Source organism: Manduca sexta, chromosome 4 (genome assembly GCF_014839805.1).
Source record: "Manduca sexta isolate Smith_Timp_Sample1 chromosome 4, JHU_Msex_v1.0, whole genome shotgun sequence".
NCBI lineage: Eukaryota > Metazoa > Arthropoda > Insecta > Lepidoptera > Sphingidae > Manduca > Manduca sexta.
Window position 1 is genome coordinate 8021399 of NC_051118.1, and position 15825 is coordinate 8037223.

The 15825-nt window shown below is 37.6% G+C and overlaps 1 protein-coding gene across 3 annotated transcripts in view; it reads left to right on the forward strand.

Annotated features, from left to right (window-relative positions):
• Nucleotides 1–15825, forward strand: part of LOC115449958 (orexin receptor type 1) — a 91476-nt gene that overhangs the window by 66393 nt on the left and 9258 nt on the right. For all 3 annotated transcript variants that reach the window (XM_037442558.1, XM_037442556.1, XM_037442563.1), the window contains 2 exons: nucleotides 5119–5260; nucleotides 11567–11679. In XM_037442558.1, the coding sequence (XP_037298455.1) occupies nucleotides 5119–5260; nucleotides 11567–11679 (255 nt within the window). The remainder of the gene's footprint in view (nucleotides 1–5118; nucleotides 5261–11566; nucleotides 11680–15825) is intronic.

The following is a 15825-nucleotide window of genomic DNA, read 5'->3' on the forward strand; positions in this document are numbered from 1 at the left end:
ATTCCTATAGAGAATTTCTCATGTATGCAGGTTTCCTCACGATGTTATCCTTCACCGTTAATGCAAGCCATAATTCACAAAGAACTCGTATTTACATTAATCAAAACTTCAACACTCCTAGATAATAAATCGAGGTTTGAAACGAGGGACTAACTTCCATAAATTTCTTCAATTAAAACTGAACTGTCAGATTACGAAACTTGTAACAATTTTAACAGTAATAATTGAATTATCCAGTTAGAGAATATTGTAAAGGGTATATTTTTATTAAGTGACGTAGTTTTGTTGCGTTCTTCGGGTCAGGCAAATAAATTTTTAGCTCTGTATCAGCTTACTCTAGAATTTGTATTCAATATGGATGACTTCATAAAAGTCGAAGGAAGTCGCTGGATGCGGGCCGCTTCCAATAGGTCAATCTGAAAATCTTTAGGAGAGGCCCATGTTCAGCAATGGATATTCAGCTGATGATGATAGAATATAAAGAAAGAAAAAAATATTTGGCATAACAAAAAAAAAAACTTTATTTATCACGTAGGCGAAAAAAAAATGCACTTATGATACATCAAAACAATTTAAAATAATAATTATTATTATTTCTAAACAACAATTAAAATTACTTATATAATTATGGACATTATAATTAGGGATAAAATTTATATTTAAAACAAGGTTCAAACCGAAGTAACCAGCTCGGGCTGGCAGGTAGGGGGAAATATAAGGATAACACATCGCGATCCTCACCGGGGAGGATATGAGCCCTAACCTAGCTAACCTACCAGCCTTTCACTAGCTGCCTAAGTGATGACTACCCTTATGATAACTTACTGAATGATATATACGACGTAGGTACTAATACTACTAAATATAATTTAAAATAAAGACAAATATAATTAATAGATAGGTTCCCCCACCCCATAGGTTCCCATCCCACCGTGTGATTACAACAATATATAAAAGTGAATGCCATGGTTACACTTCTGCCTACCGCTGTGTTAAAGGCGTGCTGTGTGTTTGTTTAATATTAATTATGTCCGATGTAATATTTTTTGTTAGTTATGGTTGCCTGTAACTGGATAGTTTGCTTTCTTTAGATCTTAATGTACATACCCACTACCGATCCAATAAATAAATATTATTTTATTATAAGCTATAATAACGAAAGCGGCGATAGCCTAGTTGGTTGTGGGACGGACTCCCGAGACGAGTGTCCGCAGGTTCAAATCCCAAGGGCACACACCTCTGACTTTTCTAAAAAATCATGTGTGTATTCTTTGTGAATTATCGCTTGCTTTAACGGTTAAGGAAAACATCCTGAGAAATTTTCTATAGGAATTCACTAGGCCAACAGTGGGACAGTATATAATACAGGGTTGATATTGTATATTATTATATTATAATAACGAAAATATGCATAGTGAAAAATTTACCTGGGAAAGGACTTTTACAAGATTGGAGCCGCGAATAAAAGCTACTCTATAAGCAATATTGACGAAAAAATTCAAGATAAACATAATCAGTACAAACTCTTTTCGTTATGAAACATCTTTCATAATATTTTGATCAAAATCACGAGTCATGTTAAATGAGATGAAGGAATTTATGTCCAGTTATCGAAGACCCTTGTCAAAAACTAATCTAATAAAAATTACCTAAGTTATTTGCATTGAAATGAAGATTGGGTTCGGTTTCGTTCCCTTTGATCAGTTTAATGTTATAAATACAAAACATTGTTATTTTTTATGTTTGTTCAAAGTAAACATAGTTCGCTAAGTAGACTTGGGTAAAATTTACACACGAAGACCATGTCCAGCTCTCTTAGAATGATCAAAAACGAAAGAAAGAAACATTTATTCGTACAATATATTGGGACGCATACAAACATTTATAACATAACTAAAATAACAATGATACATAGAGGGTTCGGGCAAAGTACACATATGATATTGATTGATATTGCCAAAAAGGTATCAGTTCAGCACTAAATGACGGGCAAGATGTGCCTGGCGCTCCGACCTGTGGAATGGAGGCGTTTAAAGAATTTCACCACGGTATCCCCTGCCTGTCGTAAGAGGCGACTAATAGGGGCCACGAAGGGGGTCGTCTGCGGGCAGCAGGGGACTGTCATCAAATCCGGGCGGCTCAACGTCGGGCCGTAAGGCACGGTTACCCCAGCATAACCGCTCAGTCGCCCCCCACGAAGGCTGGGCGGTAGTAATAAGGAACTTCCTCGTCGAAATTAAAAAGAAAAAAAAATGTGCCTGGCGCTGGTTTTAAACTGGAACCTTCACTGGTGTTAGGTCTCTCATATGTGAGAGTCCGTCTGGGTAGGTACCACCGCAATGTCTATTTTTGCCTGTTGTGTTTCGGTTTGAAGGACATCGTAGCCAGTGTAACTTCTGGACATAATAAGACTTAAAATGTCATGTCACAATATGGCGAGCGTAGTGGAATACCAAACCATACTTTGTAATTCAAGGTGTTAGATGGTGTTTCTATAGTTTATGGGCGGTCGTATTGCTTACCATCAGGCGAACGGCAAGCTCGTCTCGCTATTCAAAGCAATAAAAAAGTGTCACATGAAATTGAATTTGTGCACGAATTCGTCCGTAATTACATTAACAACAATGTAATGAAGCTTGTTTTTGTGTTATAGGATTTTGAATATTTTTTCAATGAAACAATGTCGATAATAGTTTGACAGTGAAAAATTCTCTACGCTGCGCTCCATATTTGCCCCGGCTCTAATAGTCAATCAACGAGTGACTGCGTTATTAGCAATTGTTTTCAGTTTATATGAGTAATAAAACGACAGATCGACTTCTGCAAGCAATATTCCTTAATTCCATTAACTTAAGTTTTATTTTCGTGTGTCAATAATTAGGCATAGTCGCAACAAAAAACATTGCGATTCTCTATTTCGCCTGCGTTTCGACATAGCATTGATCTGCTAAGACTAGGCTTAAAGGGTGTTAAAGGGACTTACGGTCATATGTCGCTCGATATTGCTTCGTTTGTGGCATAGAATCGTTCAAAATGGCTCATTTTAGTTTTGAGACTGCATAATTGTTTCTTAGACCTTTATAGTTTTTATGGCCTATATCATTTCGTTTATCGTCGTCAATTCCTGTTTTGGGAATAGTTTGAGTATTGAATGAGATTAACCCTTTACTATTATAGGAGTTAGATGTTTTAATGCTGTTCTTGCATATCACGTCATGGGAAATAAATGAAATAGTTTATTTTAATGTCCCATGAGTTGTATAGTGTATGCGATATGAGTGCTGTACTGAAGTCTCAAATTCAATCCCGGTTGGAGTTATATAAAATGCTCACGGCTACGTCCTTGTGAAAAAGTTTTTTCCTGTTAAAAAAGCCGCTATATACTTTCTAGGTGTATGAGGTACATATAAGTAAGTGATTCCTAACAGAATTTCGTTCACAGTGGCCAATCTCAACGGTGATCAACCAAGTACGCAAGTGATATTGTAGTGCACAAGTGTGCGCGTAATACACAAGCACTCTCTGTTCGTTCACTCTCACAGTCCGGTGAGACGACAATCCGACATGACCGGAGAGAGATCAGACGCAGGCTTTACATGGTTTCTGAGGCACGTGGGTATCACACCGCGAACTTCCTGACTCCAAGCTGTGACTGAAAGATGAAAAAACCCAGTTATAATTATTTGGCCCGACCCGGGATTCGAACCCAGAACCTCAGCGCGGTAGTCGTACTCGTACCGTGTACAATTACAACTATGCCACCGACGCAGTCTGAAGGTAGCATATATGCTATTCCAGACTGTCATCTATCTCTGTGAGAAACATCATCCAGATCTATTCAGCTGTTCTGAAGTGATTAAGTAAAAACATCAGTCCAAACTTTCGCATAAAACAAATAATAAAATTGATATTGTAACTTTGACTTTACGGATGAATAACACCTCAGTCCCCGCCGTGACCACAAATGCTGTAAAGTCCTCGAAACGTCGTGAGAAAACTATTCATAGATATTATTGTATCTCAATATTACCCAATCACAATGGCCCTATGTCTACGCACTGTGAAAGTTGTCATGCTGTCAGCACTGAGAAACAGGCTTGTTATTTCAGCAATGCTTCATCCTTAGATAAAAAACGTCTACGAATAAGTGGATAAAACATTAAAACCGCGATAAAATAGTTTAATTTTAATATCTAATTTCACTTTTAAAGAATTTATTGTACAATTGTTTTATATCCTAATTAAATCAAATCAATTGACTGGCGAACTATACATAATACACTACTACTAGCCCTAAAAAGGAAAAGGCATAATGCTTTGTCTTATTATCTGACGACTACTATTTGAGAAAAAGACATCGTGCAAAAATAAACAAGCGAAATCTTAGTCCTTCTTATTCGAGTCACGATGAAGTCGTTCCGTCGTAATCAGCTATCCCATTTGTGAATGTAAACGATCCGATCGAGTTATAAGATGTTCCATATCCCGACAATTCCAGGAAAATACTTCACAAACACTTCAGAAGACATGATAATTTATTTTACGATATGATGTTTTTATTGCTTCGAATAACGAGGCAAGCTTACCGTTCGCCTGATGGTAAGTGATAAGACCGCCTATAAACAGTGGAAACACCATCTAACAACTTGAATTACAAAGTATTGTTTCGTTACTGCGCACGCCATCCTGAGACAGGAGATGTTAAGACTTATTATGTCCAGTAGTTACGTAGGCTACAATGTTCTTAAGCTTAAGCATCTCTTCTATCATCACTAAAGTATGTATTGTACAAATTCTTACAATACATGCTCGTCATCCCGAAATGCTAACTCTCTCAACGTCCAGTAATTACTCTGCTCCAGTAACCTGCAAACTGAAACAGATTCTTACCAGCAGATTCGACAGTATTTATCCAGCTCGACTCTCGCATACAAAAACCACCTCCCTCCTTATTAATCTACCACTTCTAACCTAACCTAAATCCATTATAACATAGTTCTATCAGATTAATGCCTACAATAATCAAGAAATTCTTGTACCCCTCCTAAATCTTAAATCCATTACAACCTAGTACCGTCAGATATATGCATACGTTTATCAAGAAATCTTTGGTCCCAGATTCACCAGACCTGGTGGTGCTGAAGACCGACAAGCCAGTTCCTCTAAGGTTCGAGTTGGAGTACCTGGTGCAGTGCATCGCGACCTGGTCTTCGCAGGCTGACCTGGTGTGGCATATCTTGAAAGTGGTGTTCATATACACGTAAGTACTAATGTATTTATTTGGGAATATCATGGTTTGACTTCTAGATTGGGCAAGATTGGAAACTGATTAACTGATAATGCATTATCGTTTGGAAAAAAATATTTTCGGTCAATTTTGGAAAACTAACATTTTTTTATCTATATATATAAAAATCAATTGCTGTTCGTTAGTCTCGCTAAAACTCGAGAACGGCTGAACGGATTTATCTTATCTTGGTCTTGAATTATTCGTGGAGGTCTAGGGAAGGTTTAAAAGGTGAGAAAAATTCGAATAATTGCCGGGAAAATCCTCAAAACAGCATTTTTCTATTTCCCATACAAACGTTTTCTAACTAATACGTAGAGTCAATTTGAGCTTTATTGCTATTGTATAAAGTTCACTGTTGTCTAAGCAATGTAGGTGTGTTCCTAACATCAAAGCAGTGTGCGTTGGAGCACAGAATATAATAATGTAATGTCGCGTTCTGAAACTCAACAAAAGTGATATCGCGGACCCGACTAAATTGAACAGTCACAAAATTTAATATATCATTAGTTATTTGGTTGGCTTCACGATATTATTTCTTTTGTTTTACTTTAAAATGCATGTTTTCGTTATGGACAATTTTTGAGCTACTTTTGCATATCTATACTTGTAATAAATCTGTAGAGAGGTCAATTCTGTACATGAAATATATTTCCAAAATAACTGGGGGTGATTAGGGATCGATACTGATGCCAAAAATGCAATTAGTAAAATTTTTGTCTGTCTGTCTGTATAACCGTTATAGAAACAAAAACTACTCGACGGATTTTAACTTAACTTGGTACAATTATTTTTCATACTCCTGAGCTGGTTATAGTATACTTTTCATGACGCTACAATTAATAGGAGCATAGCAGTGATGGAAAATGTTGGGAAAACGGGAGAAGTTACTCCATTTTTTAAGCTTCCGTCATTTCGTGTGCAACCTTAAAGGTTAAAAGTTCCTTCGATTTCACCAGGATCCCATCATCAGACCCTGACCGGACAATCGGACCACCTGCATACCACCATAAATTAAAAAAACATCCCGACAAATTGAGCACCTTCTCCATTTTTGAAACCCGAAATCCACGCGGGCGAAGCTGCGAGCGGAAGCTAGTATTGATATAAAAATCATTCGCTTCATATTTAAGAAAAAAGGTAACGGTAGCTAATGGAAGTGAAGTGAAATGGGAATGAAACAGACTGCCGAGACAATTGTCCGCAGGTTCAAAAAAGGGCACATACCTCTGACTTTTCGCAGGTTATGTGAAAATTCTTGCGTTATGTGTGAATTATCGCTTGCTTTAATGGTGAAGCAAAACATCATAAGAAAACTTGCATACTGGAGAAATTCTCTATAAGAATTTTGAGGGTATTTGAAGTCTGCCAATCCGCACTAGACGCAAGATTATCCCTCTGAGTAGAAAAGGAGGCCCGTACTCAGCAGTGGGCAGTATATAATACAGGGCTGATATTACTTTCATATAGTTAGGAAACAAAAGTCTAAAGAGACAGTTAGCTGTTGCTTTTGTGCAGATTTTTCTGCAGCCCCAAATATCCATGATTGTTCTGATTCTAGGGATGGAAGTGGAGATAATCAAAGATTAGGACGTGGTCTGTTTGCTTGTTTGCCGATTTATGCGTTAAACTAATTAACCAAGAGTAATGTTTATCAAATACTTTCTAAATATTTGTTTCGTTTATAAATAGTTTCCCTTGGAGTAGCCATTGATTACAAGTCCATTAGGCATTCGTAAACAGACGTAAAGCGTCGGGAGTGTTTTGGATAAACAAATTCGTCACCTTACTAACCTTGGAAGGTCAGTTTAATTTGTTTAACTTTAATAGGGAAAGTAAAGAAACTATGTTAACAGCTGCACACACTGGTGCTCTTTGCTGGTGGTAGAATATATTTTATATCCGCTCGGATAGCGACCACCGTACACAAGGTTTTAAAACCCGCCATAGTGGCCCACGTGTGTCTGTGGATCAGTCTATGTATATCCGGTTCCAACAGGCCGGCATAATTATGTCGACTGCCGAGGGGTAATCATCCCTCGTCAGTCGACATTCTATGGGACCCCACTCCACTCCATCAGGTGCAATGGCGTCACTTTGCCGTATCATATTTAAAAAAAACTTCTAAAATTACTATTAGCGTCCCTTTTGCTGAAGGAAAATAAGAAGGAAGGAACTTAAGAAGGAAGGAACCGTCTTAAGGGCTCTTCGTTGTGGAAATATAATAGAAGCACGTGAACCAATGAGTTTCAGCAGCTCGGACGTAGATAAATGGTCTGTCTTATTCAACTGGCAAGGGAATATTGCGAAAAGTATGTAATATAATGAGAACGTGAGGCTCATGTCGATTAGGCGCGTCGAGTCGAATCGAATCGGATTAACTCACCGATTATACATATGTATATACATAGTATAGAATTGCATCCAGAGAGAGCAGTATGTCTAGCACGAATTTTTGCGTTATAGTATACTAGCTTTTTCTCGCGGCTTCGCTCGCGTGAAGGAGTTTTCCGGGATACATATTTTTTCGACTTACTTGATATGTTTCGTTATATTATGACCAAATTGCCCAAAATCATTATAAATCGTAGCCTATGTGTTATTATGATATATAACCAATAGTACTGTAAAGGTTCATCCAAATCCGTTCAGTAGTTTTTTCGTGAAACAGGAACAAACATACATCCATCCTCACTAATTTTCGCATATAATATTAGTAGGATTTTAAGTTATGGTATCATTTACGTAAAATGTATTTTGTTTACCTTTGTTTCAAACAAAAATGAAATATTGTGCTTTGTCATCTTTCAATTTAATATAATATAGCTTTTGCTTACGGCTCCACCCGTGTAAGTTTTCCCGGGATAAAAAATAGCCTATAACACTCAGGAGTAATATAGCTTCTTATTAGTGAATAAAAAAATCAAAATCGGTTTAATACTTCCTGAGATTCCCTCCACTAACTCATAAAGCCGATAAAGGGCACGGCCATCGTAACAAAAAGCCAGACCCTACCATTTGCCGGCTTACACCAACACAACACTAAACCTAATCTTCCACTCTGTTGGCAACGCAAATACTTTTTAGCAAATATAGTTTTGGTTTTAATTATTCAATTCCCATCGATGTAATGTTTTTTATGAACATACTTGTCACTTGAGGGTTTTTCGTCATATGTGAGTAAATCTATATACTATTATATAAAGCTGAAGAGTTTGTTTGTTTGTTTGAACGCGCTAATCTCAGGAACCACCAGTCCAAACTGAAAAATTATTTTTGCGTTGCATAGCCCTTTGTTCGTGGAGTGCTATAGGCTATATATCATCACGCTATACCCAATAGGAGCGGAGCAGTAATGGCTAATCTCAGGAACTACCGGTCCAAACTGAAAAAAATCTTTTTGCGTTGGATAGCCCTTTGTTCGTGGATTGCTATAGGCTATATATCATCACGCTATACCCAATAGGAGCGGAGCAGTAATGGCTAATCTCAGGAACTACCAGTTTGAACTGAAAAAATCTTTTTGCGTTGGATAGCCTTTATTTGAGGGGTGCTATAGGCTGTATATCATCACGCTATGACCAATAGGAGCGGAGCAGTAATGAAACATGTTGCAAATACGGGGACAATTTATTAGTTTTGAGAGTTTCTGTTGCGTGCGCTGCGTAAACGGTTAAAGTTATGCAACAATGATGTATGACGGGATTATTCCTCTTAAAAAGTTCTAAAAAAATATATTATAAAACAAAGTCCCCGCTGCATCCGTCTGCCTGAACGTCTTAAACTCAAAAACTGCCCAACGTATTGAGATAAAATTTGGTATGGAGACAGTTTGAGACCCTGGGACGAACATAGGCTCCCGGGAAACTACTACTTTGATAATGGAAAACTTTAGCCTGAAAAACTTTATAACGCGGGCGGAACCGCGAGCAAAAGCTAGTATCTTATAATGCCTATTTTAAATTTACGTGGTTGAGTACTAGCTCATCGTTAACACTCATTCCACAATACACAGGAAAAATCCAGAGATTAACGCGTTCAAGCAAACAACTCTTCAGCTTAATATGTATAGATTATTGTTGTATCCACGCTAAGTCCTTCATTATTATCATTAATATCTATTCTACCTTACGGTATACAATGGCGGACTTAAATGGAATGATCTAGAAGAAAAACGGTTTCAATTACTCGCAAACGTCCCTCCGTTTGGATAACAGGAAAAGCATCTGTTTTGTCTCTTTTATTTATTATAAAACTTAGTCTCTCCGTAAAAAATGACTTGGAAAATTGCTTCGTAAAAAGGGCGTGGAGTCGTTACGCAAAGAAAGTTTTAACTTTGTTAGGTCTTCTAATTTTTTTTGGTTTGATTTAGGACGTGTTTTTGTTAGTTAATCCGTTAGGCTCTATTGGTGGGTTAAGCTCTAAACCCTATTAGAAGTAAACAACCGTATCCAGTAGTGGGTCAGTATAAGGCTATGTATGTGGGATGCGGAATGCAATATGTTATTATTTTATGATTTGTACCAGATGAGTGGAATGGATCGTATGATAAATTCATATGTGGCCTAGAGGTGAGTGAAGGCGATAAAATAGTGAAATAAGCTTATGAGGAAAGGCAGAGAATGATTTTTTTTAATGTTACCCTACGTTTGTTAGTCTGGTAAGGGCTGGCTTATACAAACACAACGGACTTTAGGCGCTCGCAACCCTTGAAAATTAAGCGACTATGCTAATAGTAACCCACTAACTGCTTACGAACCTCGAAGTCTCCCAATCCGCACTAAGCCAGCGTGGTGAACTAAGGCCTAATTCCTCTTAGTAATAGGAAGTAGAGGAGGGTCGTGCCCAGCAGTGGGACAGTATACAGGGCTAATACTATTACATATATTTGTGAACTTTAATCCGTTGCATCTTGTTCGAATATTTTAGGCTAAACTGGATTCAAGAGCTAACGCTTTGCAGCCTTATTATTTAACAAGGTTATTACTATTCAGTTCATACTCAAGACTAATTTGTCGTGCTTGTATCTTTTAAGAGGTGCATACAACGAATGCTTAGTAACACTATTTCCGTCCCAAATGACAGAAGATAATTCTTTCTTTATATTGTAGGTTAACACGTGCAATGCAAGAAAAATATCTTGGTATTTGTAATTATAGAACCAATGGTAGCGTGACAAAGAAATCGTAAACTTATTTTTATTCTCAAAGGTAGCTGGAACTGGGCGAAAATATTTCTTTGAAATGGTAAATAAATTTCCTTATAAACATAATTAAATCTAGGATACTTTACAAACACTTTTAAATTCAGTTGTGATGAACCTTTAGCAATAGCTACTTCCCTGTTTACCGTTTTCGATAGCAATTTTCCAAATATCCTGTAAAACAATAAAGTTTCTCAGAAAATTATATTATATTAATTTTGTCGTAAGCGTGATTCATGAATAAGGGTTGTCGGGAATTGTATTAATAAATATATTTCTAACTAGCTGACCCGACAGACGTCCCGTCTTAACTATGAATTTGCAGCGCGCATTCCGTCAATTGCTGAAATTAACTTTCTTAAATTTTCTAACGTTTCGCTCAAATTCCTTATTTTTTTCTTTCATAAGATCCTTCTCCTGACAATAACAAACACAACAAAAATATATCGGAATATATCGGATCCCCACAAATCTCAAAAGCCGATGTCACTGTTAGACCACATCTTCTTTAGGTGCCTCTCCATTACTGAAGGTTGGCAGTCAGTTCCTTGAACCTTTCCTTGTTCATGGCTAGCCGGAACAGTTCTTCGGCCGTTTCTATTCCATTCCCGTATGTTGTGCAGCCACGATCACATCGTGGCTACACAATATTCCTTCTCCTTCCTATACTCCTTTTTAGACCAAAAACGCAATGAAATTATTAGGTTTAGCAAAGACTTTCAGCAGCGGCTGCGGACGACAACTTATACACTTCCATCAGAGGAAGCCCGTAGCCGTCCCTAATACACCGAAAAGTGCTACCGTCGAGTTTTAGTTGGTATGCCGTGCGTTGTATATAGGGTTAGGGACTCGGCCCGGCGGTCGCCCGAAGGTCATCAAATCCGGGCGGCTCAACGCCAGGTTGTCAGGTGAAGTGACCCCAACATAACCGCTCAGTCGCCCCCCATTAAGGCTGGGCGGTAGTTATAACGGACTTTCTCCGCGAAACCAATAAAAAGGAAATCTAGTAATGACTTTGACTCGTAGACTCCATAAGATAATTTTATTGTTAGACCTCATAAACCCAAATGTTTCAGGATACCACTCCTGCTGATGACTGTGGCGTACCTTCAGATAGTGCGGGTCCTGTGGCATTCAGACAAGATTCCAGGCCAGGCCGAGACCATCAAACTAGCCCCGGCTGAACAGAGTAAGTGTTAAAGTAAAAAACATCACGCTTTTACCCCTGAACGGGTAGACAGAGACGCAACTAATACACTCACGTTCCGCTGCGTGTATAGATTTGATGTGATAGTGGACGATCCTATCGCCGTATCGGACACAAATGTCAGACTCCGGGCTGATACTGAGTAGAAAAACCCAATATCACTGCCGACCAAAGGATCGAACCCGAGACTTCAGAACTGCAGTCGTACTGTAATACAACTACATCGAGGCAGTCCTAGTTCTCACTAAAATCGTTAAAAATAAATAGAACCGGTTTTGTTGCTTGTGGTAGCCTAGTCGGATATATTTTGTATCCGCCCGGATAGCGACCACCGTACACAAGGTGTTAAAACCAACGATAGTGGCCCACATAACTGTCGTTCCGGGATCAACCTGTGTATATCCGGTTCCAACAGGCCGGCATAATTGTGCCGACTGCCGAGGGGTAATCATCCGCCGTAACAGCTCATGTCAGTGTCGCGTTTCGGGATTGTCCTGTGTATATCCGGTTCCAACAGGCCGGCATAATTGTGTCCACTGCCGAGGGGTAATCATCTCTCGTCAGTCGACATTCTATTGAACACCACTACACTTACCATGAGGTGAGATGCGATCAGTTCGCCGTGATGGAATAAAAATAACATTATATCATGGCAGTACTCACTCCTAGTTCTCATTGAAATCAAACGTGAAATTAACAATGTTTAAATAATCGTGGGTGTACAGTTTTCCACAGTTTCTGCACAACAGACGAACAAAAATAATATTAATTATTCCGTTGTGTGAAAAACGCTTTCTTTTATTTTCTGTTGATATATTGTTATCGTTCCTTCTTTCTGTAGGTTGAAATATTTTAATTAGTTTCTGTAGATAAACATTCCAAACCTAATGATTTCTAATGTTTACACGAATGTTAAACATTCAAACTATTTTTCGGACTTTATCACGGTTTTTATATTATAATTTTCTTCCGTTTTTTTTATTGCTTTGTATGACGAGACGAGTTTGCCTTTCGCCTGATGGTAAGCGATACGACCGCTCATAAACAGTAGAAACACCATCCAACACCTTGAATTACAAAGTATTGTTTAGTAATTCCACTGCGCTCGCCATCCTGACACATAAAATGTTACGTATCATTATATCCAGTAGTAACACTGGCTACAATTTCCTTCAAACCGGAACACAACAGTAACTACACACTGCTGTTTGGCTTCAGAAATAAACATTTCGGTGGTACCTACCCAGGCGGACTCTCACATGTGAGAAACCTACCATGTTTAAAAGTTATCGCCCCTAGTTACGGCCAATTAACAATCCAAAACTCCGGATCAATGCTAAGAATAAACCAATTAAAGCCAACGGTAAGTATTTCTGAAGAAACTTTAATCTAATTGATCCAATTTATATGTCGATTCAAAAGTTTCCTTGTTCGATGGGCCGTAAATCAAATGATTTCTGTTACATCTTTGAAATATAACAGAAACATGTTGCGATAGCCTAGTTGAAAGTATAACGGACTGCCGAGACGAATGTACGCAGGTTCAAAACCCAAGGACACGCTACTTGGACCTTTTTGAACTTATATGAGTATTCTTTGTGAATTATTACTTGCTTTAACGGTGAAGGAAAACATCGTGAGGAAACCTGCATACCTGAGCAGTTCTCTATAGGAATGAGTATTTTGAATGCTTAGATATTCGGCGGCCGAATATCCGGCTATCCGGGTACAAGGTTGGCCGGATATCCGGTATCCGGCTAAATTGCTATCCATTGCATCACTACTCTAAACACATAGATTAAAAAAGATAAGCTCCTAAACATGAAATCTGCTTTTTAGCAGTATTTATGCGGCCCCTATCTAAGAGAGTACGACAAACATCCGGCCTACCCACAAAATATGCATAATAACCGATAAATACTTTATCGGGTGATTTAGATGCATTATTTGTCCATCAAAGTTTATCTATATTGGTTCAGCCGTTATCATAATAAATAATATTGATCAGAACTTTCACGCTTAACCCGCGATAATCTAAAGGTCGGAGATGGAGGTCACGGTTTTTTTAATAAAAATAAATGACGACAATAGAGATAATGCCTACTCCTAGAATAGTAAAAATAAAACCGAATTTATTTATTTATAATGATACACTTAACAGATTACTAACAATAATAATCTAAATTACATTACAGTGGATCTAATGGCTAGTCAGAATCCAAATAGAAGTGTATACAACACTAGAAAATCACTAAACAAAATTCAACGACAAAGATCATTTTGACATTGCGTTACTAAACAAACCACGTACTTACCTTCTTGAAAATAACACTTTACAAGTTACTCGAACCTCTGATGTAAAAGACTTTTTTTGCAGTTTCGTACAATATAAATATCTTTAAAAGTAATGTAACAAGATGTCATAGCGTCCTTAGATATTAATAAAAAAATAACATATTTACAGAAAATATACTAATATGCGCATTAAAAACGTGCAATTCACGATATCGAAAAATATCAAGTATTTTACATTAGTGTTTTGCTATTTCACGATAGATTGATGAGCGCAAAATTATTACAATCTTGCCAATGCCCGCTCTATCATCATCATTAGCCGGTAATCGTCCACTGCTGGATATAAGCCTACCCCATTGAGCCTACCGGTTCTGGGCCGCCCTCATCCATCAGACTCCGGCGACCCTCACCGCTGCCCACTCTGTAGAACCTTAGAACTCTGGTAGGAACACTTCGACACGCTAAATAACACACATGGTGGTCGCAAAAACATTCCACATCATATTTTCACAAAATATTTTCTCTTATCACATTCAGCCAATTGATTTACAACGAATCCAATTTACGTTGTTGAAATGGCAACGACCGAATTTATTGTGAAATATCGATGCTGCTGACGTCACGCCACCGTCTATCATCATAAGGGCCATAGATAAACTAAAAAACATTGCAGTTAAGGTGGTAGCTCAAGGTCCATTTTCATACATTTTGTTTCGGCTTTAATCTGGGTAACTAAACAAGTATTGACAAGTAAAGAATTTAAATTCACGTCTAGTTAGTGATTAATTCTCGCAGTTGAAAGAAAAACGTAAAAATAATTAATAATCATGGATATTTCAGCCTTTAAAATTTAATATGACGAAATTTTAAAGGCAGAAATATCCATGATTATTAATTATTTTTACATTTTTCTTTCAACTGCGAGAACTAATCACTAACTAGACGTGAATTTAAATTCTTTACTTGCCAATACTTGTTTAGTTACCCAGATTAAAGCCGAAACAAAATGTATGAAAATGGACCTTGAGCTACCACCTTAAAATGTTTTGTCTATGATTCAACCGGTTCTAATTTTACTGCCTAATACACAGGTTCCCAAACTTTTTTTTCATACACCACTTTCAGTATTTTCTCATTCCGGTGGACCTCTGGCAGCTAAATTTATTTATTTATTTATTTACTATTATAGGAACATCAACAGTACATATATTCAACAGTCTAATACACTTTACACAGGCTTAATAACTGATACATGCACCAATTAAAGATGTACACATTGCTTAAGAAAATTGCATACTTAGATTAACCGCGAGTAACTGAGGAATAATATAAATGTTATAACATGCCATTAAAAAGAACTTCTACATTTGTTTATAAATCTATTAAGGGAATCGAAAAATATATCAATATCTGGCACTTTTGTACAAACTTCATTATAGGTAGCGGAGATCCGAAATTTCTACCATATTCCTCAGAATATGCAAGTTTTTACGTGTAAAAGTCGCTGAGCTTCATGAAATATTATCTGCCTATATAGGTGAAGTCAAACCAACATTTTAGTTCTTTACTATTAAAACCAGATACATTTTCGTAGACCCCCGCTTACGTTTTGTGAACCTCTATTTTGGTCACGCCAAGGTAGACCTCCGTCAAGTCTCCCGTCGACCCCTGGGGGGCCTGGACCACTTTGGGAATCCATGGCCTAATACGATGGTGGGTGTTGCTTTCATTCTATATTGGAGTGCATTTATATATGATTTAGATACTTGAGTACAGACGAAGACACAAATACGTATGTAAATAGTCTTATTGTAAAAGGTGTTCATCGTACTC